Consider the following 14,216-nt stretch of genomic DNA (forward strand, 5'->3'; position numbering starts at 1 on the left):
GTGATACAAACCTGTAACTGCTCAGAAGACAGACAGATCTCAGGCGCTCATTGGCCGCCCCGGGGAGCTTCTAGTTCAGTGAGAGAAAAAAGAGAAACATTCCAGAAGGGCAACAGCTGTATTGTCAGCATCTGGTACAGCTTCTGACACACGCTAGGTAACATCTTAATATTTGTAGACCATATTGAGGCTCCTTTCATACAGTGTTTCACTATGTGCTTGGGACTATTTTTAATGTGCTGATATATGTACCATGATTAGTGATCTGTGTTTGCAAAACCCCAGGTAATTTTCATGTTTTGCCAGAAATTATAATGTTAGACTTTAACCACCCTATCTGAGCCACAAAATGGTTACAGTTCTCCTAAGAAGGAGGCTGATGCTCTTAAGGTCACACTGCTTTCTTGGTCCCAGGCAGGCTGGCTGGTCGTTGCTAAGGGAAGCAGCTTATAGTACAGGAGCCTGGTGGGATGTGGGGTCTGATGGCTGGCCTTCCTTGACTGAAGTCACCTTCCTTTTTGCACAGCAGTGACAATGAGGCCAATGCTGACCCACAACACATCAATCAGTGTGTGCTGATCAAACACAAAGATAATAAAGTACTGGAAATACCACCAGACACAATGTTATCCAAGCAGCCAGTACACAAAACAACACGAAGGCAGCCATGTCTACCATGTCCCAACAGAGAGCAGACGGGAATTCAAATGGGCATAGTTGGGGAAATTATCCTAAAAACTCAACTGCCAAACCTCCAGACAAATGTAACCTTTCATAAAATCCCAGAGCCCAGCAGAAAGTATTTCCTATCATTTTAAGTTGTTTTATTTTATTTTATTTTTCCCATATAGAGTCTCACTGTATAGCCCAAGTTGGCCTGAAAAATTCACAATGTAGCCCAGGCTGGCCTCCAATTCCTGTGTGCTCTTCCCTGCTCAGCTTCCCTAGTACTGGGATTACAGGTGTGGGCCACACATGCAGAACTGTCTTGTTTTTATTTTGTTTTGCTTTGTTTGTTTGAAACTACAGAAGTAAGCTGGGTATGTTGGCACAGATCTTTAATTCCAGCACTTGAGAAGCTGAGGCAGAAGAGCGAGTTTAAGGCCAGCCTGGGCTGTATAGGAAGATCCTCTTCCCCCACCCCCTCCAAAAAAGCTACACAAGCAACATCTTCCACAGACAATGCGATGTCAGGAAGATCTGCCTTCTTTCCAGAACTTTAAATACAATTTCAGGACAGCTTTCTCAGCTCACCATTGTGTCTGAGGTCCTAGTAAGGACTGAGGCAAAAGCCAGGCAGTCTTACAGAAAGAACCAAGAGACAGCGTCTCTGTTTCAGTCTTAAATATCACTCCACGCATCCAGCCAGCACCCTGCACAGGTTCCATGTGGGACAGGAACCTTGCAGGTTGGAAGTGTGTTTAAGACAGGGTGGGGAAAACCAACACTCACACGATCTGCAGCCCTGCCCACTGCAGTAGAAAGTGATTCGCTTGGCTTCAGATTTAAATATTTATTCCTCAAACACAAAGCAATGTTTAGCATGCATCTTCCCTAATGTCCCAGCCATCTGGCCTTGGAGATGTCTTCAGATGAAAGGACCAGCTGGGATTCCAGCTTCACGGGTATGGGTACGGAGTCTTCCTGGCAGAAGGGGGGGGTGTGCCTGAAAGACACACTGGGCCTCCCTGCTCTTGGAGCCCTGTGGTTTTCTTTTCTGGTCCCATAGTTAGCACTTAGAGGAATTTCAAAGCAGGCTTCTTCATACCCCATCTGGAAGGAAACACTCTCTCCTGGCCTTATGAAGTGATGTCAATGATTTGTGTGGGACAGGATTAGAGGGACACTGTGAGAGCCAGACCCGTGCTGCCCCCTGGGGTATATGAAGCAAGCTTGGTGGCAGAAGCCTCTGGAGTAACATGGTGCCTCAGGCTCAGAGAAGAATATTCTGTCAAAGTGTCCATTGTCACTAGGGTTTGTCCCCACTGTGTTGAATGCAGCCTATAGTGACACCACCTTTAGTCACAACTGCATCCTTGAAATTGGACAACACAGGGCATTTAAAAAAAAAAAACCTACTTTTAAAAATATTTCCATCACAGCCCACCAAAAGAGAAAAGTTAAACCAAGTTCCCACACGCCAGTTCTGAGTCTGGGAGCAGGCCTCCCGCAGCCAAGGCCTTGGCCGGGGTCAGCGACAGGTAGGATGATAGCACCGTCCTACATTATACTGCTGGCAAATCCGTGAGGAGGTGACAGGGATGCTTTTAACCTCTGCGTGGAGGCTAAAATTATCCCACTAATCACAGCTTCTATAAGTCGGCTTCTGGTGTCTCGGGAGCAGGAGAGGAGGTGTTGGGCAGCATGCAGTTGGTGCCATTAAACCTGACTGTTACCCGTGGTCAGCAGACGCTGAGGACCTCAAGGGAGGGAGACAGAAGTTCCAAGTGGAGAGTGGGTGAGGGCTCCTATGACTGTCCCTGCTGATGCTTCCCAGGACTGCACACTTGGGAACAGATGGAAGCTTCGGGAATCCAAAACTTATGGGTCCACTTCCGGATGCCATAATAAGCTATAATTCAGCCCCACCGGTGCTGCGGACCTCTCAGACTGCAAAGACGAAGCTCTTTTATTTCCCCCAGATTTATAACCAAGCCATGAGCAGAGGTCTTCTACTTGGTCACATGACTCTAAGGACAGGCATGGGGGGTGGTGGTGGGAATGCCTCCCCTCTGCTCAGCAAAAGGAGAGGGCCTCATTGCCAAACAACCCAGATCCATTTCCTCCGGAACGTTCAAGGGTCTTTGCACAAGCCGCTCGGGTTTGTTTGGGTTTTACTTTTGAAAAACTTCAAGGTCATTTCACAAAACTTTGAAATTAAATCCAAGCCCCACTGCAAAGGCTCCTCTTCACTCTAAATCTGGGGCTTTGGGGAGGACGAGAGCATTTGCATCTCGGCAGATGCTTCTAAATCCACTCCAGTCCCGGGGTCATGCATAGGCTCCTAAACCAACAACAATTAAAAACAAGGGGCCCTCCTTAATCTGCTTAAGCGGGGCCTTGATCAGAGGGCGGTATCAAAGCTAGGCTTAATAAACGAATGTGTCAGACGCTCAGCTGGGTTCCTTCCTTTATCTCCAATCTGCTCCTCAGACCCATTTTGCAGGTGGGGAAGGAGACTGACAGACAGTTTAACCTGCTGCTGCAGGTTTCCTTCGGATAGAAAGTTGGACCAGAGTGGTTTTCAGATTCACTGACCCAACTGTCCACCACTTGGAAAAAGCTCTTCCTGTCACTCCTGCCTCCTGGCCCCTCAAGAGCCCCCATGTAATGAAGTGAAACAAGTATCTGTCTGCTTCTAGCTCATACATATACATACACATACTCATACACATACACATGGCTCAGGTTACAGCATGATCCAAAAGAACAGCTTAGCTACTTCAAGGCATCTTGATTTATCATATGTATATGTATGTATGCATTAAAATGACAGTCACTCGGGGCATGGTGGCTGATGCCTCTAATCCCAGCACTCAACAGGCAAAAAGCAGGGCTGCCACAGTTTAAGGCCATCCTCTTCCCCAGAAAAGCAAAACAAAGCCTCTGGGTTCAAAGTTCAAACGTCAATAAAACACACGTTGACCAAAGAGCTATAGTTAAAATACACGCTCCCTGGTCACCAGTAGGTTGTAACCCCCACCTCAACCCTGCTCAGCTCGCTACAAAGAATGGCTACACGTTCTCCAGGACAAAGATAATAATCTGAAGACCCCAATCTCACCCCCTCTCCATTTACCTTTCACCCAGCAACTCCTTCCAGCCAGAGCCCCCCATGGCCCAAGTGACCTGGGATACCTGGAAAGTATCACACCATCCCTCATCATGAGTGAGGATGAGGGATGTGGGACGCAGCCGAGGTGGGGGACCAGGGTTGGCTCTACCGCTTGCTGTTCAATGACCCCAAGCCTCCAAATTCCTACCTGCATGATAAGTCATCTGACACGGTGGCACACATTATTAACCCCAGCAGTAGAGGCAGGCAGATTAGCTGAAAATTAGAGAACAACCTGATCTACATAAAGGTCCAGGGCTACAAAATGGGACCCTGCCTTGGATAAATAAACTTATTAGTATTGTTCTTCGCTAGACTGTTTGGAAGAACACATTAAAAAGAACAAATAAAAAGGAGACTAACGCGGGCCTGAGCTGTGTGCAGAAGGGCTAGCAGTAGAAAACGCTATTGTTATTTGGGAATACTGACTAGTATTGTTCTTCGCTGGACTGTTTGGAAGAGCACATTAGTTCCTATGTGCCCCTGAAGTAGCTACATTCATTCCCACGGTCATTTATTACTGGTGAACATCTGCTCAGGCTGCATCATGATCCAAAAGAACAGCTTAGGTTCTTCACGACATCTTGGTTTATCAAAACTCAAGGGCCAGGAGCTTTGCAGACCATGGTCCCCATAGCAGCCCTAGATGTTAGCTCTGTGCTTCCATTGGCTCACCGTGCCACGGGCAGGACACAAGGGTGTGAGATGAAAACCACTCAGACAAGTCACTGGGCCCACACCTTGCCCACACGTAGCCAGAACTTTCCAACAGTGTGAGTCCAAAGTCCCACTAGAGAAAATTACCAGGCCCCGGTACTTGCTTTCCTGTGACCCCATCTGGCCCTGTCTGACACTGACAGCCAGCTATAACAGAGGTTTGAGCCCCACAGCTGCCTGGGGCATGCAAAAGGGAGGGTAGACTATAATTAGGCCAACCTTGCTGGCATTTCCCTCTTCACTCATACTTATTTCCTGTGAGCTGGGAGAGGGCTATAGGGCTTCACAAGGAACTCCAGGCCTGGGGACTGGGAAGGGGGCGGGGTCTCTCACCACCTCGGATCTGCCCTAAGCAGACCAAGGAATAGTTAGCTAGCACACCTTCTTCTGCTTACCAGTGACCTCTCGCCCGGGTGTTCTTAACGTGAGAACCCTCAATTCCCCTCTTCCTATCACTTGCCACATATCTCTTCCCAGATCAGAAAAATTAAAACTTTCTTTAAAAGAAAAGGTTCCCTTTTGTAGCTAGCTGGAGGGCAGGTCGGATGCAAAGAGATGTGGAGTCTGCTGTAAATGAGAGACCAGCTCTCAGGATGGAATGATGCTGACCTCTGTTGCATGGATGCCTCTGAGGCTCATCTCTTGTCCATCGACACAGAAGACCCCAGCCGGCAACGCAACTGTCACTAAGAGGGGTGTGCACGCCGATGCCCTGTCACCCCAGAAGTCTGGCATCTAAAGTAAGGTCTACTAAAAAGCCATCTAAGACTCCTCTAGAATTGACCGGCTTCTTTGAATGTTTCTCACAAAATCTGTGACTATCAGAAATAACTCAGTGGCGAACAAGATTCACTTGGGAAGGAAGCATGTGTGTGCCCTTGACTTCTCACGTGCTGCATGACATGAAGCCATTTAGGCTTTCAGAAACCTGTCATCTGAATAATGCTGACATCATGCCCCAGCTCAGAGTTCTAGGAAGATGAAATGAGATAACAGAAGTATGTTCTGAAGCATTAGTTCTGACCTAGAATAAAATTCATGCTAGCATTATTATTATTATTATTATTTATTTAGCCACACAATTTTGTTATGCCAGGTGCCATTTGAAATTATGGAATTAGTGCCTGGAAACATTTTGCAACCTCAGAAAGCAGATGCTGTATGTCTGTTCCTATTTTACAGCTAGGGAAGCCAGTATCAGAGACAGCTCAAACTGATGGAGTCTAGGTCTGGACAACAGAGATCTTCCCCTGTAGGCAGATCTGTCCTTCAAACTTTCCTCTTCCCTTTCTTTCTGCATAAAGGATTTAAATAAGGGTATTTATTTTTAAAAGCCCTGCTGGGAGCTCGTGTGCCTCGATCCCAGCAGAAGAGGTGAAAGAAGAGGTGATCTGGAGCCCAAGGCCAGCCTGAGATCCCAAATTAAAGAAAAATAACTATACTGGGTATTATTACATATTCTGTGCCATACCCCCCTGGACTTAGTCACATTGGCTTCATAATCCTACAAACCCTAAGGGGGAAAAAAGCATTTCCTGTAAACAATGTGTTTTCTTCCCGCCCTTATTCTAGCCATAGTGTCCAACCCTGAACAGATCTTGCTCGACACATCCAAAATGGCCAAGGGGGAGAGCGAGAAAGTGCCAATCCCCCAGCTCCACAGCTAAAGGAGTGGGGCTTTGGCTTCCTCCTAGATAAACACACTTAAAGTAGAATCGATTAGGAGTTTAACATATTAAAGCAGAGTTACTTCCCTGCTCCAGAGAAATGTAAATTTCAGACCGGTGCGGTAGATTGGGAGTACTACTTCCTTCAACAGTGCCCTTTTCCTTCAGGTGTGGGAGGTTTAGAGGCAGATAGTACCCACTGAAAGACGTGTCAACCGTCTCCAAGGTACTCCTCCGACAAGGAGTTCTACAAAGCCCACATAGAAAGACCCGCTGGGTCCTCCCCAACCTTTACCGCGAGTAGCTAGAAAAGTCAGAGGACCTAGGGTCTTCGGAAGTGAGTCCGCTGCGGGCGCTCCAGCAACAGCTCTAAGAGGCGCTCCATCCAGTGAGGTGTAGCACCAAGTCTGTAGTAGGAACAAACGTTCTGGGCTCACAGGGAAGAGGGGACAGCTCCCTGGGGAGGTGACAGCCAGAAAGAAAGCACCAACACCCAGGGCAGCTACCCTCTTCCCAACTACCTTTTTGCACCGGAATTAGATTCGTGGTTGGCCTTAGGTGGGAGCGGTGTTCGAAAGCGAAGGTCCCCGAGTGAGTGGTTGGGAGGGGACGCTGAGGAAGTTTCAAAGAAGGAATGAATGATGGAAGAGGTGAAGCTTTAGAAACCTGGGCTTGCCACTCCGCACCCCTTCCCGAAAACCCCTTATACCCAATTCCGACCCTCCCGCCCCCACTTCGCTGCGTTTTAAATTGTCTTCCACGTTGCAACTAAACCGATTTCTTTTCTAGGCCTCTACGGGAGGCACTAGGGTACGAAATACAACATGGCTGGTCTACATCGCCATCACTTTATTGTATTGTCACCGTTAACTTAACTATAAATACTACGGTGGGGAACAGGGCTCACGCAGGCAGCCCGAGACGGCGGGCGGGGCTGCAGTTCCCCCACACCCGTCCCCGGCGGTCCCGGGCCTGTACATTATTTACAGCTAGCTCCTCGTTGCTTTCTCGACCCCCTCCCACAAGGCAGGGCGTGTGCAAGTAGCATCGTCTGTTTGTGCAAGTCCTTGCGTCAGGCAAGCGCCACGGCCGGCCCGCGGCCGTCAGCTGTCCGAGTCCAAATCGCTTTTACCTTCCTCTTCCCTCTTCTCGGGCGAGGCTTTCGAGGACGCCTTGTTCCACTTCTCGGCGTTTTCCGACTCCTCCGAAGAGGACCGCTTCTGTCGTCTCCATTTGGCTCGGCGGTTCTTAAACCAGACCTGTTGCGCAAGGGAGCAACAAAACAGTGATGAGCAAAGGTTCGCTTCCCACCAACGCCAAGCCACCCCCGCGTGGCCAGAGGTCAGCCTGGAATCTCAGACTGGCCACGTGAAATTGCAAGGAATCGCTGCGCCCAATACCAACATTCCGCATTCCCACTCCACTTCCTGGGCCTAAAGCGCCTTCCAGCAGCCTCCAGGTCGCCGCCTCCGTGATGCTCTTAGAGTGGCTGCAGCCCCACAAAGAACTGTGCAAACCCCGCATACAGGGAAGGACCGCTAGACCTTCTCACCCACCACTAGGCAGGCCCTTTGCCTACCTCCACCTTCTCCTCCCGAAGGTGCACCTTCCGGGCCAACTGCTCCCGAGTGCCCACGTCTGGGTACTTCGTCTCCTGGAAGAGGTTCTCCAGGGCTTCGAGCTGCTCGTCGGTGAAGATGGTGCGGTGCCGCCGCTTCCGCCGACAGTGCAGTTGGTTGAGCAGCTGCAGCTCAGTGCGCGACAGCGTGCCCACGTTCATGTAGGGAAGCATCTGGTGTGGCACCGGGGACACCAGCACAGAGCCGGGGCCCTCGAAGCCTGCGACAGAGGGAGGGAGGCCGGTCAGTCATTCTCTCTGCACCATACGCCAACCATCGCACTGCTCTCTCTCACTTAAATATAGAATAGGTCTACAAGGGGCTCTAGGTTTTGGGGGGCGAGGAGACCAGGGATGATCGGACGTGAAAGGAGCGAGCGCCCGCACACATCCAAAGCCAAACCAGGCACTTTAGAATCTAGTCTCCCCAGCCCTCAATTTCCGTGCGCGCAGGGAATCGCCATGAGACTTTAGGTTGCTCCGTTTCTTTAACTCTAGCTTAAAGTCTGCTTCAGACATATGCAAAGTCCCGTACCCATTGACCAAGAAATAATAATAACAATAATAATAATAGTAGTAGCAATAAATAAAAGATAGGGGAAGCTTGCAAAGGAAGAAAGTTGGTGCCAGGTGAATAAAGCAAGCAGAGCAGCACCGTGCATCCACGTCCCTGCAGCCACTTACTACCGCGGTGGTGAAGGCCTGCACGCGATCGCGACCCTACCTGGGGGTGTCGGGACGCAGGAACACTGCTGGGCGCCCAGAGGCGGCACAGCCCCGCAGCAGGCAGGGCCCACGGGCGCCGCCTGCACGTGCAGCTGCCCGTAGAAGTAGCTGTTGTAGCCTAGTCGGGAGCCTCCGACCGTGGCCGGGAGGCCCGCGCCTCCAGGGGCCACAGGACGCGGGTAGAAGGCCCCGTAGTCCGAAGAGGTGCCACCGCCCGCGCCATAAAGAGAGTCCCCATGCAGAGCCGGGAAGACCACCGGAGCCGCGGCGCTGGGCGCCACCGGGAGCACCGCGTCCTTGCAGCGCGGCCGGGTGGCCAGGATGTTGTCGATGCTGAACATGCTGGCGGGCATCCCCGAGCCCCGCGCCGGGACCGGGGGGCGGCGGGGACGCGCCGAAGAAGGAGAAGTCTCCAAGTGGTGTTGTTTGGGGTGGGGGGGTGGGGGTTGTCCCACTCTCTCCTCCCGTGGGCAAGCAAACCGAAAGAGAGCGCGGGCGAGCGCGCAACTCGCGCCCCTCCCCGCCCCCTGCGTCCGCGCTCCCTCCTCCCGCCCTCTCCTCCCCTCGCCGCTGCCTAGCTGAACTCAGCCCGCGGGTAGGACGCAGCTCCGACCGACTCAACCTCTTGTTGGTTTTATACTGAGTCGACGTCATCCTGGATTTAGTTCCTGGTAATATGCAGATGACAAACAGAACCAGATTTGGTCCTTTTCTTTTCCTTTGGGTGGTGTGGAATGGGGGAGCGCGCGCGGGGGTGGTGGGGGCGCTTGCCGGGGAGGGGGGGAGAGATGCCAAGAGGAGGGGGGCTGCAGAGCCTGAAAAAGAGATTGTGGATTGAGAATTAATGAAATTAACCTAATCTTTTCCATTCGGCAGCCCCGGCGCGGCCCTGGCCTAGCTGGGCGGGCGGCCTAATTGCCAGGTTAATCTTATTAATACTATTGTCCCGCCGCCGTTAACAGCTCCGCCACCGACCTCTCCGCCCCGACCCTTTTCTCTCTATTATGGGGTGCGATTTCCTCTGCTTGTAGCTCAAAATCATTGTGGCCAATTTTACTTTAGGACTACTTTTTAATCTCTTTCGGAATTTATTTGCTTTTAGAAAATGTGGGTGTCCTCAAGTAAGACGGAAAATTCCACCGCTCCTCTCGCCGCCAAGCCAACCCCCCCCCAACTCGGAGCCTAATTTCACTGTTTTTTCCTGTCTCCTCAAAATCTTTTGTTTTTGCGAAAGCCAAATTTTCTCAGAGCAAAAATGACGAAAGAAGAAACGTGTTGGGCTTCGTAAAAGTTGCATTCCTTTTTTGCGGTCATTTTGGGACTGAAAATTGTCCTGACGCTCCCTAGCTCCTAACACATCAGTTGAAGACCAAATTCAACCACTGTTTAAAATTCGCCACCGAGAGGAGCGCTCTGAAGCGATGCTTCCAGAGGCTTCCCGCGTGGGTGCCGGTAGGTTCTGTACCTTTTTAAAATTATTATTCTGGGGAAAGGGGTGTGTTCCCCAAAATCGTTTGGGGGTTTTAATTCAGATAGGCTCTACGGGGACTGCCTGTCTTCTTCCTCGCGTATTGAGTGGCATTTCCTCGCGTCCTCTCCTAAAGGCCTCTAGTTATCCTTCCAGGCCCGCTCCGGCCTCAGTGGAACCCCAGCGGCCAGGACGAAAGTCGGGCCACCACGGGCGGCTGCGATGATTTGCGGGATTCTCCGTGAGGCACGGTCAGGCCGCGGGAGGCGCAGCCAGCCAGCTCTGCGCGCTGGAGGCTGGGCGAGCTTCGGGAAGGTAGGCGACCGTCTGTGCAGAAAGCAGAGGCCCAAAGTCGCGTGGGCTGAGTGCCTGCCCCGGAATTGCGGAGCGGGCCATCGTCGCGCCTTCGCTCGGGCCACTCTCCGACTACTCCCTCCAAGGCCCGAGTGGAGGACCGCTAGGAGTTCCTATCCATTTTGTGGAGATTTCTCTCCCTCTCTACACTGGCCTCAAAGCACTCTAAAGTCGTACAATAAATGCTAAGTTCCCCCTTGGCACCGAGGGAGACCCCTCTTGTAAATTGCTCTTCCTGGGTTAGAGGACTGGAGCGGTAAGTTTGGTCCAGCCTGGAGGCAGAACTCAGACTGTGCGGGAGAGCTGCCACCCAGAGCTGGGAGAGTGCGCTTCTCCTCCTAGGCCTCCGCGCATGGACCTAGGCGCCCTTCAGCCCACCCGCGCATGGCCTGAGACACTTGACTCTTCTTACTTTCGCAGACTGGAGGTGGTGGTAGGGAGAGTTTTATAGATAGAAACAGGCTTCATTTGGGGGATGGATAGGTTTTGGTTTTGTTTTCAAATGAAACAATAAAAGTCTCTCAGGAGTGTGACCCTCCTTCAGAAAGGCCAAGCCTACCTAGAAAGGTGAACTCCCCATTTACAGTGACTTTACAGTCGCCAGGTTCCAAGACGCCACCGGCCGGTGAACTGATGGACAAGAATGAGAGCCTGCCTCTTCGGCGGAGGTGACTTCGCTGCGTTTGTGCGAGTGGGTAAGGCGCGTGCACAGGCGGCTCTCTAAGGCCCTTTGCAGGGGTGCCAGGCGGAGGCAGAAGAGCCGTAGAACACCTGGGGTAGATTCCTGGACCCCTGCAATTTCTGAAAGGCAACTCAGACACAGACCTGACAGGTATTCATCCACCGATCTGAAAGAGCCCCTCGGAGAGTTTGGAAGATTAAGGAAACCCACACCCATCCCTTCGTGTCTTCTTAGCTTGATACTTAATGATCAGTCTTAGCGAGTCTCGGATTTCGCTGGGAAGCTTGATTCCCTGCAGCGCTCTAGCTAGAGCAGGGACCCACCCTAAAGGGGAAAAGCGCTTCACCTGGAGTCCAGGGTGTCAGAGCTCAAGACCTAACATTGCCACCTGGCAAACTATCCCTCCTTTGAAGACCTCGGGATTTTAAATAATCTAACCAAATCTAACATTAATTAAATCCCTTAAAACCGTAGGATTTAATGAGGATTGTTTCTGTTCTTTTGATTGGGACAAAGGAGTGTGCCGCCCCCACCCCTGCCCAAAGCCAAAACCAAAGTCTGTTCAGTTGCGTTCAAGATAAAGAAAAGTCTCTTAGCTCTTTCCTCGAAGACAGGTCTTTCCCAGAAGGGAACTCACAACTGCACGGGCTTATCCGCTGCGCGCTCCGGGAGAGCTCACCCGTGGCGGGGCCTCCCTGGTACATTCGTCCCCTCAGCACAAGGTTGTTCTACTTTGTCCACCCGGAGACAGACTGTGAAGGAAGTCAGGGGCCCAGCTCCCTTGCTGTGCTTTCTCTGCGGAAACCATAAAGTGTCCCCAACGCACTGGAAACAATCTTGCCACGGGTAGCCGGGCGCAATTGAAATAACAAATGCGAGGCACGCAAATTGTCCCCCCCCTCCAGTTGCTAAGCGATTGTTTGTCGCCCCGCACGCCTGGCTCAGCATGGGAGGACCAGCGTGTCCGGAGGCAGCCAGCGAGGCTTCGGTGAGAAATAAGTAAACACGCTGTTGATTTTCTCTATTATCACCCAAACACGATTTCACACAAAGCAATCACCACGCAGAAGTCTATGAAAATGTGTTTGTTGAGGAATCACTCGCCCCAGTAATAGCCCTCATTTTTAAGATATTAAAGAAAGGATCAGCGGATTCCACATGCATAAGGTGCATTTGCTGTTAGGCATCTATCAAAGACCGCTCTTGAGCCACCGTTATCTCCGAATTGATTCAGAGTATAGGTTAAATTGCTTTTCTGATTTAAAACATAGCGACCAAGTTTGGAGTGTGCATCTGGATATCTTCTCAGCGGGCTGTCTCCCCACTATCCTTACACCTCAGTCTCTTAGCTTTTTTTTTTTTTCGGTAAACGGGTCTTAGGCCCCAAATCCTCAAGATGTTTTTTTTTTAATTAAATTATTTATTTATTGGGACAGGGTCTGTGTTGTCCTGACTGTCCTAGAACTCACTCTGCAGACTAGGCTGACCTCAGGGATCCTCCTGCCTCTGCCCCAGAGTGCTGGGTTTAAAGGCATGGGTCACTAACCGTCCCAGACAAGATTTATTTCTTAACACTCACTTTTTTGCCTACACGTGGGGCAATTTATAATTGGACATTTTAGATGGAGTACATGGTTTAGGCAGGAGTTTCCGAGTTGTGTGAAAAGGGTATGGGGATGCACGAATAAAAAATAAGAGAATCCCACTGAAGCCAGAGGTTAGCGGAGACCTCCTACAGTTTCACCAAGCCAATTGGTTTTGCTATTTGCATTTTGTCTTAAAAAAAAAATCAGTGTCCCAAATCCAGTTCCCTGTTTCTACTACTCCTTGGAAGACATCTCAGAGAGCTCCAAATGATCTTCCTCTCAAGATAAATTGGGACCGTGCAGTTGAGCAAGGAGCTGGGCACCACCAACAAAACCTGGGGTCTGCGGCTTGCGAGCCTAAGATATTGACTAGCTGATTTTTGTTAGAAGCGTTGCAAGTTCACAATAAAAGCGGCAACTAATCAAAGTGTTAGGAAAGGGCCACTTAATCCTGGGAGAGAAAGGGGCGGCCCCCCGAAATGACGTGTTTCCCAAGGCCTCAGAAAGAGAAAATAGCGTGGACTTCCCGGGTTGCAGAAATCGGGGGTTGCAGAAATCGGCTTTCAGCTGAGCTATTTACCAAAGTTTGTTTCAAAGTGACTGCACCGTGGCTTTCGTAAATCACAGAATGCAAATGAGGATAATTTGTTCTCAAAGAAACTTTCTCTTGAAATGATTAGCAAAGTCAGTCATTTGAAAATGAGAGCAGCCAGCACAGACCTTCCCGAAGCCCCTAGCTAACCCGTATCAGCTTCTAACGTTTTCATTCATGTAAACCTCATTAATGAAGATCTTTTATTTAAACGTCAAGGGGATTTGAAATTTAGAGTAAATTATGAAGCTTGTATGTCTAGCCAAGTCATGGGTCAGATGCGTTTGTGAAAAACTGCTAAAAGAGCATATGGTTTTGAATTCTTCTACAATGACTAGTGTTTAAATAAATTGCTTGTACTGCTTAACTTCATGTGTAATTTTGACAGAAATTGGCCTATAGCCTTTTGATATGTAAACATTTCAGCCTTTTATGCGGTATAAAAAAGACACTTGCTTTTTCGGATCAGCTCAGGCAGTCACCCTGTAATTCAGAAAGCTGGCACCTACCATTACGTTCTTGCTGGATTTCAACTTTCAACTGGCAGCCTTGGGGAGGGAAAAAAAAAATAAAGAGAAGAAAGGAAGATATTTCAAAAGTATTGTCCATTTGCGATTAAAAGCTGTAGATGAGGTGAGAACGCCACTTACTATCTGAAAGACGTGGATAAACCATAGTTATTAAAGAACATTTCTGTCACTCTTCTTTAAGCCAGCCCATCGGAGGGGACACTTAAGCGGGGCTCAGGAATGACTGGTGTGTTATTAAATGCTTGTCTTAGGGCAGAGCCAGTCAGTCCAACACAAAAAATGAGTGTTAAAAAAAAGTCTAGGTATCATTTCAGGACCTTACCAGCTAAATGGCTCCAATGTCACAGAACCTGTTAAAATGCAGAAATCAGTCTGGGAAGAGAATCTTCCAGGGCACTAATCTCGGGATACAAAATGACACATCTGAGGGTGGAGGCTGTT

General features: G+C 50.0%; 1 protein-coding gene across 1 annotated transcript; it reads right to left on the bottom strand.

The window, feature by feature from the left end:
* Positions 1–7,322: 7,322 nt before the first annotated feature.
* Positions 7,323–8,916, bottom strand: Gsc (goosecoid homeobox). The gene is made up of 3 exons (XM_005343512.2): positions 8,562–8,916; positions 7,799–8,058; positions 7,323–7,478 (listed from the first exon to the last, which is right to left on the bottom strand). Exons 1-3 carry the CDS (start codon positions 8,914–8,916, stop codon positions 7,323–7,325), a joined length of 771 nt encoding a protein of 256 aa, XP_005343569.1.
* Between the last annotated feature and the right edge of the window lie 5,300 nt (positions 8,917–14,216).

This window comes from Microtus ochrogaster, chromosome 1 (genome assembly GCF_000317375.1).
Source record: "Microtus ochrogaster isolate Prairie Vole_2 chromosome 1, MicOch1.0, whole genome shotgun sequence".
NCBI lineage: Eukaryota > Metazoa > Chordata > Mammalia > Rodentia > Cricetidae > Microtus > Microtus ochrogaster.

Bases quoted from the DNA above. Each gene is read 5' to 3' on its own strand.
- Gsc (XM_005343512.2), bottom strand. From the start codon at position 8,916: ATGCCCGCCAGCATGTTCAGCATCGACAACATCCTGGCCACCCGGCCG. The intron at 8,059-8,561 runs GTAGGGTCGCGA...CCTCTGTCGCAG, and splicing joins CTGCGTCCCGACACCCCCAG to GCTTCGAGGGCCCCGGCTCT. The intron at 7,479-7,798 runs GTAGGCAAAGGG...CTTGCGCAACAG, and splicing joins TTCGGGAGGAGAAGGTGGAG to GTCTGGTTTAAGAACCGCCG.